General features: G+C 40.3%; 1 protein-coding gene across 1 annotated transcript in view; it reads left to right on the top strand.

Annotated features, from left to right (window-relative positions):
* Positions 1-23296, top strand: part of oxct1a (3-oxoacid CoA transferase 1a) — a 91334-nt gene that overhangs the window by 26417 nt on the left and 41621 nt on the right. The window contains exons 8-12 of the mRNA XM_015972865.3: positions 16048-16155; positions 16608-16722; positions 18564-18658; positions 19284-19332; positions 21984-22056. Coding sequence (XP_015828351.1) covers positions 16048-16155; positions 16608-16722; positions 18564-18658; positions 19284-19332; positions 21984-22056 — 440 coding nt within the window. The remainder of the gene's footprint in view (positions 1-16047; positions 16156-16607; positions 16723-18563; positions 18659-19283; positions 19333-21983; positions 22057-23296) is intronic.

Here is a 23296-nt window from a genome sequence, read left to right as displayed (position 1 = left end):
AGGCGATCAAGAAGAGAAAACATGGTGTCTGGCAAACTACTACCTTCCCCAAAATAAGACCTCATATTGAAACAATAACCTATTGCAGAGTCACACAATACGTAGGACTTGATTCCGTATTTCACAGGCTTTTGTGGGTTGTACACCCTGAAAGATAAGCGCCCTCGCCACAGCTTCATACCCTCATCAATGCAAATGTTTTTGTCTGGCTGATACATCTTCTTGAATTTTTCCACAATGTAATCTAACACTGGGCGGACTTTGTACATTTTGTCATTCACATCCAGCTTTGCATTGTCATTGTAATGCAGAAACTTCCATATAACCTGAAACCTGTTCCTTGACATGGTTTTGCTGGAATAAGGTGTGGCATCCACCTCATCCACACTCCAGTACATTTCAGTGCTTGGTTTTTTGACATAGCCGGTCAGGAAAGTTAGTCCAAAGAAAGTTTTCAGTTCTGAGACCGACACCGGCTTCCAAGCATTACCTCTGCTATGTTGTGGTAGGTCAGAGTGTGCTTGAAAATACTGTCTTGCATACGGATTGGTTTGATGCACAACATGATCAAGCAGCTCATCAGTCAGGAAGAGCTCCAGGAACTTAGCTGGCACATCACAGTCTAGGTCTGCAGCAGCATCTTTGGGTCCAGAGGTTGCAGTGAAAGGCATCTTGTTGGGTTGCCAGCCGGCCTCATCCCAGTCCAAATCCTGCCCTCGACTCCTGCTTGATGCACGACCTGTAATCACACACACACACACACACACACACACACACACACACACACACACACACACACACACACACACACACACACACACACACACACACACACACACACACACACACACACACACACACACACACACATTATTTATTTATTAGTTTTTATTTTTATTTGTTTGTTTGCCTCTCTAACCTCTTTTCTTTGCAGTGCTAGTTGTGGCAGGGAGAGCTTTTCTGGGTGCACGATCTGTAAATTGAAAATATCTTCAAATAATAATCAAAACTCAAACTATTTCCATTATAAATCTGTAAAGAAAGAAGCTGGAAACAAGTGTTGGGGAGACTGTGACATTCATGAAAGTAGGGGAGACGGGAAAGCGGGGAGAAAAGAATGACGTGATCACAACAAACAAATAACACAGCCGTTAGCTGTTAGCTAGCTGTTACGTTACCTTTTTCATTTTTTCTTTTATCGTCTGGTGAATAATCTCTGCTGCACCCGGTTGGTCCAGACGGCAACCATTCATCTGACGAATCTGGATCAGGTTCGCCAAAATGATCCGAGTCGGAACTGTCTGCTGAAATCGCTGTCAGTGGCTCAGATGAAACATGTTGCGGTGTACGCCTTTCGCCTCCGCTTGACCCGGGTTGGTTGTCGTCTTTTCTTTCGACAGGAACACGATGCAAAGTTTTGCTACCGCGAAGCAGACTTTGTTGAAGTGTGAGCTGCGTAAGATTATCCACTTTGCGTCTCGCCTTGGGCATAGTGGCTTCCCAAACCCAGCTCCTATTTCATGGCTCGGCTTCTTCCTGATCACGTGACACGTCACTGACGCACACACAGGTGAAGATCATTTTTAGATGATTGGCGTTTACTGTCAGGGTGCGCGAGCTTGTTCCCTACTACCTCCTGCTAAAAAACATAATTGACGACTAAAATCGTCATTGGCAGTGAACGGTTGTATTTACAATGACGACTTTAGTCGTCAATGGCAGTGAATGAGTTAAGAACGGAAGGTTCACAATGATTGGACGAGGTATTTCGAGGGTGGTGTGTTTTAGAGGCGATTAAAATTATGCCTTATTTATTTTTTTTTTTTGAGTAAACATAAAATTTATAGTTTACCATGGGTATGTTAACCCTCTGGAGGCAGGTGTTGCATATTTGCAACGTTAAAACCTACCTACCTGGTTACTCCACATACGTATTTCATGAGCATTTTTTAACTCAGAAGTACCCCTGAAGGACTTAGGCCTAGTCCACACGGAGCCGGGTTTTTTTGAAAACGAAAATCCGCCCCTCCAAAAACTTGCATCCACACCACCTCGTTTAAAAAAAAACTCTGTCCACACGTACCCGGATAAATACGTTGTTAAGGACATGCCAGACCTGTAGGCGGCAGTACTTCCCCCATTCTTAACCTCGTCCTTCGTCTGTGGTCTTCTGCAAGGAGCAGTAACTCCGCTTGCAAAAACAAACAAGCAAAAGGCGCTTGGACAAATGATAAAGCGAGCGCAGCTCTGAGGGCATCCATGCTGTCGGCTAGTGTAAACACAGGTCACACACGTGATGTCAGCATTTTTTGTCGCGGAAAGTGACGTTGCGGACCTTAAAACTCCGGTTTTGGCCGTCCACACGCAGACACCCAAAACGGAGAAAACGCAGATCTTCACTTTGGCCGGAATTTTTAAAAAGATCCGTTTTCGTGTGGATGACGGGCCAAAACGCAGAAAAATATCTACGTTTTGGCAGATCCCCGGCTACGTGTGGACAGGGCCTCAGTTGTTCGTCCTTTTATCCAAACTTATTTAGAGCCTGAAGCAGTAGGGCAAAAAATGCTTGAGAAATACAACCTCCACTCCACCTTTATCTCCCAAGTAAAATTTTTGAGGCTTCAGAGTCGTCCTCTCAATGAGTTCTTTTAGTGATGAGAAAGAAAATACAAATATTTGAAGGGATTAGAGACACAGTTATCTTTTTTTTTTTTTTTTTTTACTTTTCTCTGCAGGTGCATTTTAAAGATTTTTTTTCTGGCATTTCTACTTCTACACATCAGCAAATGGCAGGAGTGATAGCCAAAACAGCCAGAATGGATGGCATAGGTTGAAAGAGATTTAGATCCAACAAAATCTCAAGCTTTCAGGATGCGCTTGACATACTACAGTTAACAAGGACTGACAAAATAATAAAAACTAGCAGCTTCTGCAGAGTTTCACGGCCTGGGAATTTATTTTCTTCTATTTTGGACATACTATTTGTAACAGGCTGTTGAGACAAAGTTCCTATTTGTGGAAAATGCTAACCCTATTTACCTGGTTTTAAACCAACTGAAAGAAACAAGCAAACCTGTAATACCTTAATAAAAGACATTTTAAGTTTTTATTCTAACATGTTCTGGAGCACTAAATGCTTGTTGCAGATGCACCAGCGCATCTGTCCCTGTACAGTACACCGCTCATGTTTTGTGAGTAATTTTTATAAACAGTTGAGTCTAAAACCATGTTTTTCTGTCTGAAATGGAACGGGTGGGTGAGAATTTATATTTGTGTTAAACACAAAACAAGAAATTAGTTGTCGATGTCATCATCTTCAAGTGAGATCAAGAGTCCTTATGAACCAAACACAACTAATTGATATCCCATTCAGAATTGGGCTCCTGATTACAACAGCCTCACATTGACTTTCAGCTCTAATCATCCTCAACCTCAAAGTTTGGTTGCATTGTTCACAAAAACGGAGGCAAAATGTAAACATTTGTTGATTATCAAACAGGCAGATTAAAGTCAAAGTCCCATTAGTTGTCACACACACAGGTGTGTGTGCGAAATTCATTCTCCGCATTTGACCCATCCCCTGGGGGAGCGGTGAGCTGCAGACACGGCCGCGCTCGGGAACCATTTGGTGGTTTAACCCCCCCAATCCAACCCCTTAATGCTGAGTGTCAAGCAGGGAGGCATTGGGTCCCATTTTTCCGAAGTCTTTGGTATGACCCGACCAGGAATCGAACCCTGATCTCCCAGTCTCAGGGCGGACACTCTACCACTAGACCACTGAGAAAGATAAATAGACTTTAAAGATTTTTGTATGAACATTTCAGAAAACGCTTCTCTCTGTGTTTAATCCACCCTTTTTTCTGTGTTGTTATATCCGACACAGTTCATTAATCTCGTTTATGTGTCCTTGTGTCACAAATCAAACACCATTCCCATTAGGCTGCACGATCAGCTGAGCATGTAACGTTCTCTGCATCCTCCACATCAGTTGGAGATTAACTCCAATCACTGAACGGAATGGAACCATTGATGCAAACTGCCGTCTGATTGGTCGGCGAGGTATACAACCTGAGGCGTTAATTCCACTTTATGGTACCTTTTTATGGCGCTGCTGGTAGCGTGAACATTATCTATGATGAGTTATTCAGGACTATAAAGCGATAGGCCTGTACTGCAGCTCCCGTTTAAAACCTTTTTATCTTTGATAATGATGCCGTTACCGTCTCAGAGAGGATGAATTTATCTTTAGGATTCAAGACATGCTTGGTCATAAATTTGGTGATTTGTCAGTATTGACCCTTCTGTCTCAGTGCGCGGGTTAAATAACCAGCAACACTTTTATCAGGTGTGTTTGAGTCGGGTAATTTAACGCTCTGCTCAGCTTGGCAATGGCTTAGCACAACAGTCTTGGACAAGCAGGTTGATCCTCTGTTGGACCAGATTTAATCTCTGTAGCTTTATTTTCTGTGCAGCCAGCTGCACTTAAAAGTTATCAAGGGCAATTTGTATAAAGGGGACCAGACGGTATTGACAGAAAGTAAAAATAGACTCCAAAAGTTCTACATTAACATTTGGATCTTAGATTATTTATTCACTTTTTTTTTTAATATAGCTTGCTTGAACAGATTTGTTCAACAACACCTACTCCCTTTAGCTCTCTAGCTCTTCAGCAAAAATTGTAAAAATCCTGTCGATTTGGCGTCACTTCAACTGTTTATTTTATCTTTGATTGTTGAAATAGGAGAACAACAGAAAATCATTGCCATCGTGCCTTCGTCACCCTGGTTGTTAACATATAATTGCGTTTGTCTGAGTTTTGAGACATTTGTCTGCTTCCTTACACTGAGTTTGGACTCCCGAGAGTTTGGAAGCTTGTCAGAAAATGAGATGGCACAAAAGAAAATTACACAAAAGTAAATTACCAGATCATCGCCAGCTCCTGCCATGGTTGCTAGGCAGCCAAACCCTGCAATTCAATTGTTCAGTCCTCCACAGTTTCCAGCTGGCCTAGCTATCTCCATGTTGCAGGTACACCAAAAGATCCCGGTGCATTGTGGGAGTCAAAGCGCCAGAGACCAAATCGAATCGGTGAAATGACTCGCATGTGTTTCTGATGACAATGCAAAGTGGTTGCATGGGTGTTGTTGCGCACACCAACCAACCAGTTGTGCTTGAGCTGAATAAATGTACATTCAGGAGTGTTTTGGTCGTTTCCCTTCAACAAGAGCTCTGGCTCCAAGTGACCTCCGTCCTGAATTTCAGCATCAGCCTCCCACTCTACTTTTGAGTGGAAACAAAAATAGAAGTTGTTGTTTAGACCTTAAGCAGGATATTATTTTGTCCTTAGGATCTTATTAGTGTTCCATTTCCCCAAAATATGCCTAAATAATAATAAAGATGATAGAAAATTCAGTTTTATTCGTCACATTTGAGTTTTTTGCTCAAGTTTCTTTGGCCGTGTTCGAGTTGAGCAGCGCCTCGCCTGGAAAACAGACGAGAGCAGACGGACGCAGCAGGGGGAGTGGCTGAAAGTCGGCGTTTAAGTCGGACAGATTTCCCTACACGTGTAGCTCACGGGTGACGACGGATGAAGATATCGCGTTAGAGTTCATACTTGTTTATTTATTTATTTTAATTCTGGTGCCTGTTAGCAACCGATACACATCCTCACGTGCTTGTGGATATAATATAATGCATATGGAGTCATGACTGTAATAATAAGTTAATGTTATCAGCTGTAGGTTTAGTGTGCTCATAGGAAACGTGAGAAGTAACACAAATCACATTCCTCTTTATGGCCTATATAGTTGTCATCACCAACGTAACATGATTTACAGAATACATGTGACCAACTAACATTTCATGTTCTACCACCGGATGTTTGGATCAGAATGTGAACCAATCAGATCTTAGATCAGGCGTGAGAGCCTGGCGTTTCCCATCATGCCCTAGGTTTTGCAGCCGAGGGAGAGCAACTGCAGCGCCTTGCTCCAAAATCTGCGGCTGCCTTGATCTCACGAGGTTATCGTTGCCTACGTATGCATGACGTCAGGGCAAGTCGGCGTCAAGTCGGACACAAATCTAACCGGCAAGTAGGGCTGCTCGATTATGGCAAAAATAATAATCACGATTATGGTGACTGAAATTGAGATCACGATTATTTAGGACGATTTTTCAATTTATGTTGATTTTAATTGTTTTTATTCAGTCATAAAATTGCTCAGGGCACAATCTGGACCAAATTAAATAAGAAACAAGATGATCACTAAAAGAACTCCTGATTCCCAGTATAAAAAGAACAATATACTTATAGCTCATAGTCTATGACCCAAGGACTATAGACCTTGGTTTAACTCATTTAAGTCTAACCAGTGCAGACCCAAATACCAATATCTTGCAAATACTGACAGCAAGAATTATACAGTGGCATTTATAACAAATACATGCAAATAAATTGATGTTCACAAAATGTTGCATAACATTTATTGAGTCATGTCAAGGTGCTGTAGGAGCGTGCACTAGCACCGTGTCCTCAGAGAGATTATTTATTATTTATCAGCGTGAGGATCTTATTTCTACCTTATTTATAAACTATTTATTTGCAAGTCCATCAGTTAATGTAATAATTGTCCCAACCACAGCTGCGCCCCCACCCCTCAACCCGGTCTCACAGCAATCAGGGGCAAGCTGCACGTGTGTTTAGCGCGCCGCACACTCACATTTAGCCGTTTTTATCGGCTCAGGAGTCCGCAGGTGCGGTGTGTGTGTCACTCACTCTGGTTAATCCAACATGGAGCCGGCTCTGAGAGCCGTTTCTTTAGCGACTGACACATCGCTACATCATTCCCTTTCCTAATGTCCTGAAGAACGGTCCGGAGCGCAGGCGGAGTGTTTAGCTAACCTGCAGGAAATGTCAACGACAGTTATCCAGAAAGTAGCTAAGGGTTACCAGAGAGGTTTCTGAGGTGTTCGCTAGGTACTTTTAAGATTTAAAAAGTCAAGAAGGGGGTCTGAAAAGCTGCTAGAAATAGCGTCAAAGTCACTAAGTTGGCAACACTGTGGGAGGAGCGCTTCATTTGCAACTCAGGGCAGCGCAAGCGGGAGGAGCAAATAATCGGCTTGTTTTGTTTTTTATAATCGTTTAAAACTCAGATCGTAATCGTGATTAAAATTCGATTAATTGAGCAGCCCTACCGGCAAGCACTGCGCGCCGATCACCGCTGATCTAATCTGCGCAGAACTGGCTCGTCTCGAACACAGCCATTGTCTCATCCTCAGCCACCCATATTTCATTGCTGGAATTTCAGTTTTAGTTTAATCCCATCTTTGCTGGACCTGTACTTTCTTTTTTCCCTTTTATCTACCTGAATAATCCCACTACTGACAAAAACCAACTTATTTTCCTCTTCACCTCCTGCCTGAACAGTTGAATGAACTGACCTTTCAGTGTGCAGAATGTGCGGTTGGCTCCTTTTTTTTCTTTTTGTGTGTGAAGTTGTGAGGGAAACACTGTGCAGTCTAGGTAATCAGCTTTCCAGGTCGCCACCGAAACTTCACCTCAGTATTTTCAAACCAGATAAAGTGGCTAATTAAGGAGATCCAGGACTCCGAGGTGCCACAAAAAGCTTGAAACATTCAAAGGATTATTTTCTCCATGTAGTTTTCTCTTCGAACCGTGGGCTTTACTGTCTAACCCTTTGTGTTTTGTTTAAATAGTCCCAGTGGTTCTGATTGTTTTCTACCTCTCGGTTATACAGTCCGAAATGCTGCAGTTATGCATTTAATCAATCGCTACACAGCCCTGTTAATGTGCTAACACTTAGCACTTATCTTTAAAACTGCGCTCGTCAGAAAGCACCTAATATTTCTACGAAAATCTACTCTAATTAAAGACCAACGTTACTATTTGGAGACCATAAAGGTACATTTTTTGAAAGAGTATACATATGTGAAGCTGTCCTTTTGTGTCCCACTTGGAGCTTTTTTGAAGCCTCTCAAAGAAAATTGTGGTAATTGACTTGAAAAGCTTCAACTACAGTAAATTGCGGGAATATAAAAGAAGAGATGGAAATAAAAGCCTTTGATTATCCCCAACCCCTTATCACCAACATGTAAATGCTCACTTTTCTTAAAGGAATACCGTGGTATTGGTCAAGGTGACTCAGTGTTGCCCTCACACACCCGTTTAGCACAGAATATCTTAAGATGTTACTCCACACATCTGCTCTTTAATAATTCATCTTAATGGTGAATGATTTAATCTATTGTAGCCTTGGAAAAAAGCATCTGCAACTGAGAAATGGGTGTGTGAAAGAATTTAAGCAGATATATAGTCAACCAACTGAAAAAATTAACAAAATTTGCTAATAAAGTATAATTTCTCAGTTTTTGACCTGACACTCGTGTATATAGTTTTCAGTCATTTGTACTAGGGGTGGGCAATATAAACGATATAAGGTAGAAACGATATAAAATTGGGTAATGATAGAGTTTTTGGCTGTATCGCAATAACACGATATCGCGATAACACATGATGTCACTAAGACATGCTGACATTGGGGCAACAGAATGGCAGTGACTGCAAGCGTGGAGTGGGCGGAGGAGGAGGCCTAAATGCCTCAAGTGGCATATATTTGCCACATGAGGATATTTAAAAGCATGTCATTTTTACATATAAACAGAGGAAAAAATATATCGCAATATACATCGTTACCGCACATGCTTCAGATTATATCGCAATATAGATTTGAGGCCATATCGCCCAGCCCTAATTTGTACTAATCCATGCAAGCTGGCAAGGTTTTTGTCTCTTCTGCATTAATTAGGCGTTTGAAGATTCAGTGTTAGATTGAGTCAAACAGGCTGACTAATTCACTTATAGCTGCTAATAATGATAATAATGATCATTGAAGGCTTGGTGGTGCATTACATCCGTATTTTGGACAATAATTAAGCGAAGGGAACACTTTGGTTGTCCTACAGGAGTCACGTTTACTGATGGTGTGTGTTGAAGCTGCTGATGATAAATAAATCGGCTATAAGGCAATGTGAGATGAAGCATTGCTGCTTAAAATTCTAGAATTTAAATGGTTTAGCTTAAATATTTCTTTTAACTGCATGTGTGAAATTAATATGTTTTAACTTTTTTATTTTATTATTATTTTTTTGCCTTTAAGCTGTGAGTAGAGGCAGCTTTCAGATGCACACAGTACAAGTGGCTTTGTTGTCATTTGAAAAATGTATTTTTAGCTCTGGTAATGTTGTCACCGACTGGCTGTCCTCTATTTAGCAGGCACTATTAAGGCAGCAACGTTTCTACTGAGAGGAAACAGATTGCTGGTGATGTCAGTGTTTTGGGTTTGCAGGACAGAACCCAAGCTGATCTCCGAAAGAGACAAACAGAGCGTGGCCAAGTGCCCACACACGCACACACAATGGGGAGAAAATGGAGAGGCTAAAAATACACACAATAATGAGTGTGGTGTTGCTGTCGCCGTTTCCTGTAGCCACGCTGTCCCGTTCTCCTGATCCCGTTGCATTTCAGTACTTGAATGCACAAAATAAATTACAGACATCGATGGATTATAAACTCAAGGAGCTTCAAAGTCAAAGTGAAATGCATTGAACCTTTAACTTTCTCTATGTTCTTAGGCTGATGAGGCGTTATGCTCAGCTGTTTGAAAATGTAATCTAATACTAACTACTAAATACTGTAAATCTAATAATTTAAGTAAAATCTCCACAATTCTCTCAAAATTCCTGTATATATTATTTAGAATCTTTAAAACAAATTGTTAATTAATTTTTACTGATTAGGCTTTTTTCTTTGCAAAAAAAATCTAATGCATAAAAAAATTGGTTTTCGCTAATTTATTATGAAAATTTTTGTAGCAATCAGTTTGACTCAAGCTCCATTCATTCATTATCTTTATCACTTCATCTCTGTTAGGGTCACAGGGAGCTGTCATCAGCTGAGGAAAGGGGGACACTCTGGACACATTGCCCGTCCATCACACTACTACACAGAAACAAGCAATCGGTCAAACACTCGCTCACACCTGGGTACAATTTAGAGTCTCCAGTTAACCTGAAATGCAAGTTTTGGGTCTGTGGGAGGAAGCTTAATTACCTGGAGTAATCCCACACAAGCATGGGCAGAACATACTGAAGCCTGTGCTTCTACTTCTGTGTCAGTGTGCCCTCATTTAATGTCATTTTTGCAAATTTATAAATTCAAATGTGTCTAACCAAAGTGAAATCCTTAAGAAAATATAATCATTATCATATATACTGACACAGACATAAATGTCAAATAAAATCTGTTTTCAGTTTATATTGTGTTTATTTTGTATATTTGTTCCCGCCCAATGTTTAAAATATTTTCTTATAAATTATTAATATAATTTATTAGTTGTTTTTACTGTCATTTTAATATCTTGTTATACATTGAATTTTCATGACCAAACTAGGGACCAATGTCATACTTGCGGCTCATAATAGCCCAAAAAGTGCTGGAAGATCACGCTCTTTATTGTTCTTAAAGTTAGGGGTGTGACCTGGCCTCTTGTAGTTGCAAACTTGTTGTACTTACTAGGGGTGGGAATTTAACGCATTAATTACTATTAATTAATTAGAAAATAATGCGTTAAAACATTACTGCTTCAGCCTTATCCCAAGTGGGGGGTGAAAATGTTTAGCACCAGAATTTATGCCCTATCAATAAATCTCATCCAGCTGCATCTCTAGAAAACTGCAGAGCCTGGGCTAAAAGACCGTATAAACCTTTATCTGCTCCAACCACAACTAACTAAATGAATCATGACAAATCGCTCTTTATGAAGAAAAGAAAGAAAAAAATCAATGTTTTTACACTTTTGCTTTCTAGTTGGTAGAAAGCAGGCAGGCAGTAACTTTATTCACATTAACTTCATTACAGCAGGAGGGACAAGGAAGTACACAGCATTCAACTTGTAACCCTCAGCAGAACGTCTCCTGAACTCTACACTACACCTTTATATATTAGCAGTGCTCTGCTGCCACCTAGTGTTCAGTTCAGTACACAACATTTACAATGTTCCTTGTTTATGTACACTTCGTCAATTATGTGTATTAATATTTACACATCCCAACAAATCCCTCAGTAGTTACTTTTTAGAGCTGGGCAATGAATCGAAAATGTCTAATTATCGAAATTTTGCACTCCAACTGGTATAATTTTTTCCATGTCAATACGTTTGATAATAAAAAAATGAAAAGATGTGTGTAGGTTGGTGATGTTCATGTCATGCAGTGATGCGGGCGATGTACCGGTCTGTCGTGGTGAAGAGAGAGCTGAGTCAGAAGGCGAAGCTCTCGATTTACCGGTTGAGCTACGTTCCTACCCTCACCTGTGGTCATGAGCGTTGGGTAGTGACCGAAAGAACGAGATTGCGGATACAAGCGGCCAAAATGAGTTTTCTCCGAAGAGTGGCTGGGCTCTCCCTTAGAGATAGGGTGAGAAGCTCAGTCATTCGGGAGGGGCTCGGAGTAGACCCGCTACTCCTCCACATTGAGAGGAGCCAGATGAGGTGGCTCGGGAATCTGGTAAGGATGCCTCCTGGACGCCTCCCTGGTGAGGTTTTCCGGGCACGTCCAACCGGGAGGAGACCTAAAGGTAGACCCAGGACCCGGTGGAGGGACTATGTCTCTCACCTGGCCAGGGAACGCCTTGGGATTCCCCCGGAGGAGCTGGCCCAAGTGGCTGGGGAGAGGGAAGTCTGGGCCTCTCGCCTTAGACTATAAGGATAAGCGGATGAAAATGGATGGATGGATCGATCCATCGATCGATCGATCAACTAGCCCAATTACCTTTCCAGCAAGACCAAAGTAACCAATAGACCTAATGGTTACATTTATATATAGTCACTAATGTGTGGTAATGTTATTTGTGCCTCGCTAAAATTATTTTACTTTTAAAAATTGCTTGGAGGCAAATTAACTTGAACAATTAAAACATAATTAATCAAGATTGATTACAAATCCTCTGATTAATTAGATAACTATTTTAGTACTAACATTTATACCTGACAGAATTTTGTACAGTGTAATGAATTTGGCTTGAAGTGGGTAATTTGTTAGTATGGTGACCTGCTGTCCTCCAGCCATCTGCTCTGCAATCCGCTCAGGTGAATAGCTTCTACCCACAGAGCTTTAAGTCAATGTAAGTTGTCTTCTCAAAAAGTCCACCAATGCTCTTCATCCGTCAATTATTGATTTTTGTGATGGCATTACCTGTCAATAAAATGGAATACCATTTCTTCCGTAAGCATTGCACAGTTCAGATTTGACTGTCAAAATATTTCTGGTGGGAGCTGGATGCTTCTTGCATCGTGGAAGGCATTGTTGCTAGTTTATTCCAAGGATTTGGTTGCATTGTGAACAGATCAGTTTGAGATTAACAAGATTTGACGAAGCTCACGGCCCAAAAAAGCACACCCTCTCGAAAAACCTCTCTCTGTGGCCCCGCAGGGTGCTTTGATTCCCTCTGTCCCTCTGCCAGCTCGCTTCATGCCTCGCTCTGCTCTCATTGATGTGAAAATCGGTCTACAGATGCAAGAATATCAATGTCGATGCATGTGCTTGTTTACTTGCTTCACACACCTGCTCATTTGTAGGCGTGCTTGTCTTGTGCGCATTTTTATGTTTTTTAAATTTATTTTATGTTAATGCTTTATTCTTCCTCGTCCGTTGAAGCTTCCGTGCAGTCGGGATTCATCACGTAGATGAAAGGAGTTGAGGCTTTTTATCTGCACGACACATTTAAATTGTATGAGCTTGTTATTGTGCTGCAACTTAGCTTTAGAAGGCTAATTGACAACGGAGCAAAATCCAAGGTGTTTGCCTGTTTGTTAGGAACCAACAAAACCACGTGAAGAAACCCATCTCAGGTGCTGATTTCTGTATGTGGATTTTGATGGGCTAACCGTTTACAGTGTTCTCACTAAAGAAGATCGTTAGTCTGAAGATAAGCTCCTCCTAGCTGTTCCGAATGCACGTTTAAAAAGCCGTGGAGAAAGGGCTTTCTCTGTCTGTGCACCGAAGCTGTGGAACGCATTACCACTGCTAGTGAGGCTAGCACCAACAGCTAGCATTTTTAAATCACGCCTGAAAACTCACTACTTCAACCTAGCTTATACCACATAATTATGAACCTCACTTACATCTGCACTGTTTAAAAATAGACACCACAATTATCGACTTCCGTACTATTGAGGTTCTTTTTTAAAATGTTTTTCTAATTTTTTATTCTCCCTGTGTCTTATTGATTTTTAGCTGTTAGTTTTGGGAATTTTGTCGTATTTCCTTTTTATCTTTTATCTGTGTTCGACATGTTTGTATAACGCCGGTTTAATTAACTAACATTTTTAGTGTACAGCGCCTTGTTTGGTTGTAATGCCTTGTGAATGTGCTTTATAAATAAAATTGGATTGGATTGGATAAAGACACCAGGTTTGACATGAACATTTTTATTAAAGTCCTCTCATGTTGAGGCTTGAAATTAATGGCAGCAACTGTTTCCAGTGTGCTAATAATTATCGTACTTTCGCCCAGTCTCATTATTGTGTTAGTCTCACCTGCATCCAATCTCCTCCTGCTAGGCCTCATGTACAGGATCAGAAATTTACTACGAACCAACTAAAAGGCCCATGAAATCGGTTCCAAAATCACTTTACGGTCACGGGTGGCCTTATCTCACAAAAGACCGGAGCCTGTGTATCCATGACAACGGAGACAGGATCCACTTCTGGCCATTGACTCCTCTCAGTCAGCGCTGAGTGCTGAAGGAAGAAAAGATAAGGATATATTCAATTCAATTTGCTCTGAACGGCTGCCCCTCATGTAAATGGAATAAGTAGGTTACCCAGTGATCCACACAGGAAGGAAAGCACGGGGATGTAGAAGTGAGGGTGGACAGTTGTGTTGCTGCACGTTAAATCCTCTTTCAGTCACCAGAAACATCTTACCTTTCACTTGTTTGCTTCTTAAATATTATGATGCCACTCACTTTTCCTTCGGACGGATCGTCAAAAAACATAAAAACTGCAAAGTTTCTATCAAAGTGTACTGTCATAAAATAAAATCTATTCTCTTAAGACTTCTTATTGCCAGGCTCCTCTCAGCTTCCTGCAAGGTAATTTCTGCATGTCAAGGATCACATGCTTTTATTGTACTACTGAGCCTTGTAAGACACGGAGCAGACTAAAACTGGGCTGCGAAATTTAGCGGCGCCCACACAAGCTGCACAACTCCTCCTGATCACCTGTAGAAGTGTAGGCTGGAGGCTCACTTTATTGTAAATGTTACCTAAGGAGAGGAGAGCAGGTGTGTTTCTTGTGGGATTTGTGTGCCAGTCGTGTTGCTCCAACTGTGTTTAAATCAATAACCATTTCCATCTGTGCTCTGTTAGTCAGACAGAAATAATCTCGTTTGCACATTCCTTTGCTGGTGGTGATGCACTTTTGTCCTAAAGAACAGAATGTATAGTACTTTATTTTTTACCAGATGATGAAGTTTTAGAAAATGTAAAGTTTTAAGGACATGTCTACTGTAAAGATTAATGTTTTGGTCATCTACAGTTGAAACCTGAAAAATGAGAATATGGTGAAAAAAGTCCTTTTTTTCAGTAATCCATCTTAGACTGAGAGACCATCTAAAGGACCAAGAACCCTTTGCAGGTGTTTTGGATTAATTAGCTGCTTAGAGTGTGACACTTATTGGACCTTTTCACAATATTCTAATTGTTTGAAGTTTTGATTGTGGGGTTTTCATAATCATCACAATTATGAAAAATAAAGGCTTAAAATATCTGACTTTGCATGTCTATCTCATATATTATGTTCACCTTTTAAGTTGATGTACACATTTTTTGAGTTTCGCCTGTATATATTGAAACTTTCTCTCTGGTACTTTTCACTTTCTTTTGCCTTTGATCCTTGAACCAGTTTAAACACCAAATTCTGACCCGACCATGTGAATGTAGCAGCTGAAATCAAGACTTGTCAGACCAGGAAACATGTTTCTAATCACAAATGGTCTGGTTCTGGTGGTCTTGTTTGGATCGTAGCCTCAGTTTCATGTTCTTAGCTGACAGGAGTCTCAGTGTTGTCTTCTGCTCATATAATTCGTCTACTTAAGCATTATTGTACATTTAGAGATGGTAATCTGCAGTTCTTTGTTGATTATGTGAGCTGATATAAAAATGTTGGCGTCTGATTGGCTAACAGCAAAGCAACTCTTCCGCTGCCTTGGTTCGCTCTTTATTCTTGGGTAAATTTGGATAAATATTTAGTGTCATTAATTAATTAATTTATTTTTTACTCATCAAAGTAGGTCCAAAATAGGCATTTTAGTAAAACTCTGAAAATAAAAAATAATGGATGGTGTCGATCTATCACAAAAGCCTGCTGGCGGAAATAATTAATCTTAGAAATGTGATTGGGGGCTGCACAAAATTGCTCTGAGGGACCCAGGGCTGCACTTTGGGCATGCCCGATCAAAAACCAGTCTACCCATTCATCTCTTAAATCAGCAAGACATTTTCATCCACATTTACAGATTTTTTTTCTTCTTCAGACCATTCTCTGTACACTCTAGAGATAGTTGTAGGTGAAAATCCCTGTAGATCAACAGCATCTGAAATATTTAAACCAGCCCTTCCGGCACCAACAAGCGAGCCGGATTCAAAGTCCCTCAAATCTTCCTTCTTCTTCCTTCTAAAGCTCAGTTTGACCTTCAGCACGTTTTTCTCACCAGATGACTAAATGCATTGATTTGCTACTACTTGATTGACTGATTAGTTGTTTGTGTTGGCTAGCAACTGAACTCTTGGGTATTGGGTGAATTTATTTATTTTTTTCTTTTGTTATCTTGTTGAATTTCTTATCTGAGTGAGAAGGGATTATTTCCATTTCCATCAACGCACAGCCTTATTATCAGAGCGTTCCATCTCATGGATCGAGGGACACTTTTAGGGTGAAGATAGTGTTCATCTTTTTCTCTCTCCTATAGGTGGAAGAGGTGGTGGACATTGGGACATTTGCTGCAGAGGACATCCACATACCAAGTATCTATGTCCACAGGATTGTTCAGGGAAACAGCTATGAGAAAAGGATTGAGGTATGAAGCAAAAACTATCGAGGAGGCATCAAGGGGGTATTTGATCCTATTGATATCAACCCAACTTCCTTATTGTGTTTTTGCTGGTTTTAAGCAGGTCTGACATATTTACAACCAGTTGGTTCACTTTATCATAACATTGCACGATAAACCTCCTATGAGAATAATGTTCTTGTGTGGTCCCTGATAACGGATCATAAATCAACAAATATTGTCAGATCTCACCTAAGTCAAGAGGTTGCACATAGACGACACTTAGTTTTTTTGCGATTTCTTACTTTAAAATTAGCTCTTTAAAAAAATCAATCCTCACAAAGAAGTACTGTGGCAGGGCTTTATTGTATAGAAGCACACAGTCGACGTTTTATCTATGTGCCCTTGCACTCAGTCAGAAATAGACTCCCAAGATGCTATCTCTTTGTTTCTTGTCGCCACTCTCTTTATCCTTCCAGAAACGCACAGTAAGAAAAGGACAAGAAGAGAAGCCAAAGCCAAAGAAGGATTCAGACGTTGTTCGGGAAAGAATCATCCGCAGGGCTGCTCTGGAGTTCGAAGATGGGATGTATGGTATCCTTTAACGAGAATACATTTAATAAGCAAATTGCAAAGTCAGATACATTTGTTCTCCGTTGCATCCTTTTTAATTACAGCAAGTGAAACCAGGCCTGGAGTCGCAGGAGAAGCAACACTGTGCCATGACCAACCTTATTTGAATAATTATAGTCTTTGCACCAGTTGATTGCAGAAGAAATTTATGCACAGATTCTGTAAACGTTTCGCATTTACATGAACAAGTCATAGCGTTTGTTCCTCCTCATGAAAGCTGTGGTAGAATCTAAGTGAATGGGTTTTGATTACCACATTTCAGACAAACGCAATCCCCTTTCTCACCTAGCGTCACATTTTGGGGTATTTTGGAAACATACATTTATGTCAGTTTATGCACCGGTCCTTCTTGATAATATGATTGCAACACTGTCAATGTACAAGGGTGCGGTTTTGAACCCCATGCATAGGATTGTATACATTATATAAGCTGTAGACATTATATAAGCTGCAGACACCTCTTAAAGATGGCAAATCTACAGGACAAGCTAGATTTTGAATGCAAACACGGTCATGGAAAACTCACCTCTTCCCTCGAGTATCTTCCCTGAGATGCTTATGCCGGAACCATAAACCCGCGTACGTTGCTGGAGGAATCTAGAGTGCGCCACCAGTTTTAGTTTTCTTCACCCAAATGTCTTTTGTTGTCCGTGACTTCAAATGGTGTTTTTCTTTTTGGGACTCTGGTAGTTTATCCTAAAGTTGAAGTGGTAGCAGCCGCTTGTTTCTCCTTCTTTGGTATTATCGAGCTGCATGGTGGCACAGTCGATAGCACTGTTGCCTCGCAGCAGGAAGGTTGCAGGTTTAAAACTCTGCTGCGGCCTTTCTGCGTGAAGTTGCATGTTCTCTCCGTGCATGCGTGGGTTTCCTCTGGGTACTCCGGTTTCCCCCACACATCACAACATGCCCTATAGGTTATAAATAGCTTTGGATAAAAGTGTCTGCCAAGTAAATAAAACATAAACAGGAACCTCCCACACCAGTGTTGTTTTGTTGCTAAATATGTGAGCGCGTAATGAATGAAGGACCCAAGGAAATGCGGCAAGTTCGGCAAGACTAACACAGGGTATCCGCGGGTCCTTAAAAAGTCTTAAAAAGTCTTAAATTTGCTTTTCAAAATTTAAGGCCTTAAAAATCCTTAAAAATGACAAATAATCCTTAAATACAGTTTCTTAAAGTCTTAAATTACCAAAGGCCCACTAAACAAGATTCTTTTATTTCTATAAAATTTTCGTGAATCTCTAGTTAGTGTTCAGCATTTCTTGTGTATGATATTGGCGTAAGCAGAACCGTACACATTCAGTTGGTTGTGAAAGGGGGCTATTATTAGATGATCCCATGTGTGGGAGCTTGTGCCGTGGGGAAGTGCAAGTTTAATGGTAACTGGATGGCTAATCCCACGTTCGCGATGTGGTTAGCACCAGTTAAGTTTAAATTTAATTAAAAAAATAGCTTACATTTGGTCAAAGTGGCCTTGAAAAAGGTCTCAAAAAGTCTTAAATTTGGCTCCCTTAAACCTGCAGACACCCTGCTAACAACCGGATGGTCCAATAGGTGCTTTTGGTCCAAAATGTGTTATTGGTGGAGGTTTGTAGACAAATGCGACAGAACCACTTTATACTTTTTTTAAATCTCCACAATATTTTTATAGCTATACTATGTTAGAACGTTGTTAAGAGGCATGGAAAAAGTGTTTTAAGCAAATTTGTTTTTGAAATTTGCAGCTTTAACCACAGTATTTCCCCCAAGTTTGCAGATGTGACTTCACTTACGTTTTTGTTTTTAACTAAAGAAAATCCCAGCTAACCTTGGTATTGGTATCCCAATGCTGGCCAGCAACTTCATAAAGCCAGACATCACTGTACATCTCCAAAGTGAAAATGGAATTTTGGGACTGGTAAGACTTTTCTTCACTGCTTTTGCCTTCGAGGAGCACAGACAACCATTCTGACAGCGTTGAGAGTTTCTAAGCCACACTGTGCTTTGAGCACAAGGCAAATTGCATAGCCATTGGTTTGGGTTGTATCAGTGCTAGTAGGGCCCCTAATTTAAAATCTTCTAGGCTTATTATATAAGAGATTGTGGCAGTTTGACAATTTTTCCTCCGTTTAAATTCTCACTATCATCATTTTCTACCTGAGCCTTTTTAACAAAGGCAGCTGAAGCTGCAGTGGGATGACTCTCCAATCACGTCTGTTGACAGGAGGATGTAGGCGTCTATGCTATGTTATTCATTCATTCATTCATTCATTCATTTTCAATGGCCTCAGATTTGTTTAATTATAAAACCTATTTCCAGCAGAGGTGCTGCTCTCACTTTTCTCTTCTCCTCTCCTCTTTGTCCAAGGATTGCTCTCTTTGTTGAACACAGAGAAAAATCAATGTCTCATCTAATCAGAGAAATGTGATTGTTTCTGTGTCTCCCTTGAAAGATCACGGCTGGTCAGGATGAGTGAAAAGTGTGAGTGGATGTAGAGCTACAGGGCTGTGTGCACACTCACGTTTGATTTCTGTTTGGTTAGGGGCCGTACCCTGCTGAGAATGAAGTGGATGCAGACCTGATTAACGCTGGTGAGGGTCATCCTGATCACTCTGCCCCGCCAAAACCACATGTTTGAATAAAGACTTTTAAATCTGAGCAAATTTATAGATTGGTGAAGTTTGCAGATTAAATATTAGGGATGCTCCGATCTGATCACGTAATCGGAAACTGGACCCGTTCACATGATTTTAAAAGGGTCGGGATCAGGAGGAAAATATCCAATTTAACCTTTTAATGCAACAACTATGATAATTTCAATTAATCCTGAGATAGAGATTTTCAAATGGAAAAAAATGGCTTAGTTTATAATTTCAATAAGTTGCTCTACATGAATATTATTTGTTTCTTGTATGAAAACAGTAAAGTAACGTCACACAGTTTACAGCAGGCAAGAATTGAGACGTGTCTCCTCAGGAGAGCTAAAAATGTCTTCAGCTTGGTGGTATTTTAAACCGGACAGTGAAGGCACAGCAACAGCCACCTGTAATGTGAGCATACTGGGCATTCAACACGCTGGAAAGGATAGAGCTCCATGATTTGCTGCCTTCAAATGAATAAATTTCACTTTTAGCTTTTCCATTCAGCCGTCAACAAGGCTAACCACTGGTCTCCATTAGGGTTGTCACGGTGTGAAAATTTAACCTCACGGTTATTGTGACCAAAATTATCACGGTTTTCGGTATTACCGCGGTATTTTTTTTAAACGTGCTACATTTTCACACAATTAAATAAACCCTGTATGTCAGGAAATATTGTCCTCAGTTTGTCTAAATTTTGCCTAAAATTTGTTATTTTGTAATTATGTTGTTGATTTGTTTACATTTTTTCCCTTTAGTCTTTACAATATCAATATTTGCCCATAACTTCTTATTTTATGTCTGTTTGATGTCATCATTTTAAAAATATTAGATCAGATGATACTCAGTACTCAAGTAGCCTTCTAATCAGATACTTTTTTTATCCTTACTTGAGTAATAAACCCTATATCAGGAAAATATTGTCCTCGGTTTGTGTCCTTCCAGTGAGCTTTGCAGATGTGGGAAAATGTCATACATTTATAATTATTCTCGGAGAGAGACCAACTCTTATCTGCCCCTGGGAGCCCCGTAATGCATAGCGTCATTTCAACATGGGGGTGTCCGCGACACGGTTTATATGCAGGTAGCGGCGCTGCGGCTGCTTTATATAGCGACTCGTTGCATTCTCCCTCAACCCAAATCCTCGGATCACGCATTTTAGCTAAAACGCTAACGTTAGCTTGCCTTGCGTTGACTGTAGAGTTGTGGGTGATGGTCACGCAGATGTGTCATGAGATATGAAGTGTTGCTGCCTTTCACAGACACTTTTTCTGCACGTGCTGCAAACAGGATAGCCGTCTTCTATCAACTGTCCCTCGGCATTCTTCAAATATCCACAAAATGCCCGTACTTCCCACTTTGTCTTCTTTGAGGGATAATAAATGTCCTGAGCACTGCCGTCTCCTCCTTTGGCCATTATTTCAGCTTTAGTTTCAAGAAAGTTTTGGTTGTAAACAACAAAGTGCTCATGTGCCGCCGGCAACTTCAGCAGATGATACGGTGGCTGGTAAGGGTCACCACGCCTACACCGCAGCCACTGTAATCCACTGAGATTATATAGCTTTTATAAAAACAAGACGGTTATTATTGTCAACTTTTTTACCGGGGTTTACCGCTACACCGGTTACCGTGACAACCCTAGATTAATTCCCAGTTTGCCACTAAAAGTCCCAGTTCACAGCAGACTCAGACAAGAACACAGAGCCAGCCATCAGACAAAGATACACTAACAAAGAGAAATTGCCAACAGATTGCAAAACTTCAAGGTTTATTTTTTATTTTATTACTTTATTTTTTCTACCGTGTCCTGTCTGGCTGTGAAGCAAACAGAATTGATGTCTGAATGCTGGTAACAAGCCTTACAGATTTACTCTCAGGTGGAGCATCAAAGCGTCTGCTTTTAATGTCACGCCTGATACTTAAAACTTTATTTAAAAAAATATTTTTTAAAAAATACAATAACAATAAACGTCAAGGTTTGTAAGTCTCCTGCAATACCGGAGCTGCGCGGTAGCTGCAGGTGTCATGCAGGGAAAAGTTAGCCTGCCAGACGAGGCTCCGCCTGCTTGCTCCCTCATGGGAACACGCATTGCTCGCAGCTGTATATTGAGGGATTAAATGACTTGAAATAAGCAACACTGCTATTTTTAAATACATTCATAGTATAAACACATTTTTAATCAGTTTACCTCCTAAACAAGTGAAACTGAAATTTAACTTCTAATCATAATGCTTTCCTGAAACGTATCGGATCGGGACTTGGGATAGGCAGATACTTGAAATCAAATGACTTGGAATTGGAACAGTAGCAAAAATAAATAAATAAATAAATAAATAAAAACGTGATCAAAACATCCCTATTTAATAGGTCTACTTTTTGATGCATTTACACAGATGTATTCCCTGGATTTTAATCTGAAACGTTTTTAATACAAGTTCTTTTGAAATCTCAACTATTCACCTCTGTTACGGTAGAGTCGTGTATCTATTTTCCTTGTCCTGCTTTTTACGCGTCCACCTTGTTTCTCTTACACGTCTCCTGAGCTGTTAGATTTACTGCTCTGACAAATTAAAACCAGTGCTTTTATGTTCCCATTCCTCAGGGAAGGAGACTGTAACTGTGCTGCCAGGGGCTGCCTATTTCTCCAGTGATGAATCATTTGCCATGATCCGAGGGTGAGGCTATAACAAACACTCTTTGAAAACTGATGCACAGACTTAGAACTAGGTACACCTGTCGATTAAAGGGAATTTTAGTGTGTTTCTTGTAAATATATAGTTGCCTGCTGCTGAAAGTCAAATAGTAGGTGATGGTGTTTATAATCTGTGCATGCGTGTGTGCTTTAGTTCAGTATCTCATGAACCTCTGGACAGATTTTAATCAAACTTTCAGAAATTATTTGTTGGATGTATATTTACAGTTATTAAGTATGGAGTTAACCTGCTATAACATGACCAGCACAACTAACCAACATAAGCTGGAACAAAAATGGCCATAAGTCAGTCATTTTTACAGACTGAGTGAAATTTAATTAACCAATATTTCATCCCCAACACATGAAGCACTAACTGATCATACAATTTGTTTATTTTTAATATTTGTAAAAATGTTGGAAGTCAACCCTGCAAGTGTCTTGGCAAAATGTTCCATGGACCACCGGAAACTCTCATGAAGTAATCACTAAATATACGCCTATTGCTGTAAACCTTTTAAAGTCAGTCACCTTCAATATGGCTGCCACATCCATCAACTGTTGGAAACTCAAAAGCGGCATTTTAGCATAAATACAGTTTCAGAAAGTAGTAGCGGACAGTCATTTAGAGCACATATTAGTCCCCCTGGATGTTGCTACGGTTATTTTTATTGTTGTGGCAAAAATGACTATTTTTATGCTGCCTTTTTGAAAAAGCTGCAGTAAAAGTTTTAAAAGATTTGAAGCTTAAAGAGCAAGTCACCCCCTACCAGATTCTTACTCAACTCCCACTTCCTGTTTGAAAAATGAAACAAATGCTGTTGCCTAGCAGACCGAGAGGGTGGAGCCGCTAACAAATACACACACTCACGACATTGTGACATCATTATGTAGTATCTAACATCATAGTGTACCTCTTAGCCAATAGCGACGGCAGATTTAAATTCAAATGCAGTGTTGAGTTTTCACCTGACGACGGTGCAACACTGACAGTTTTAGGCAGAATATTAAAATTTTAACTAAGATGCACTACAGTGCCGAATTATTTTCTAAACGTGTCTGCAGCACGATCAGACACTCATTTATATAGTTTATCAGCAAATAAAATGTCGATTTGTAGTGACTTGCTCTTTAACATTTTGCAGCAATTTATTACAAAAGAAATTGAAAGTCCCATGAAGACAGGATATCCGATTTGCTAATATTTAAAGTGGAAATAACAT

The sequence above is a fragment of the Nothobranchius furzeri genome, chromosome 17 (genome assembly GCF_043380555.1).
Source record: "Nothobranchius furzeri strain GRZ-AD chromosome 17, NfurGRZ-RIMD1, whole genome shotgun sequence".
Classification (NCBI taxonomy): Eukaryota; Metazoa; Chordata; class Actinopteri; order Cyprinodontiformes; family Nothobranchiidae; genus Nothobranchius; species Nothobranchius furzeri.
This window is presented reverse-complemented; position numbering and strand designations above follow the sequence as displayed.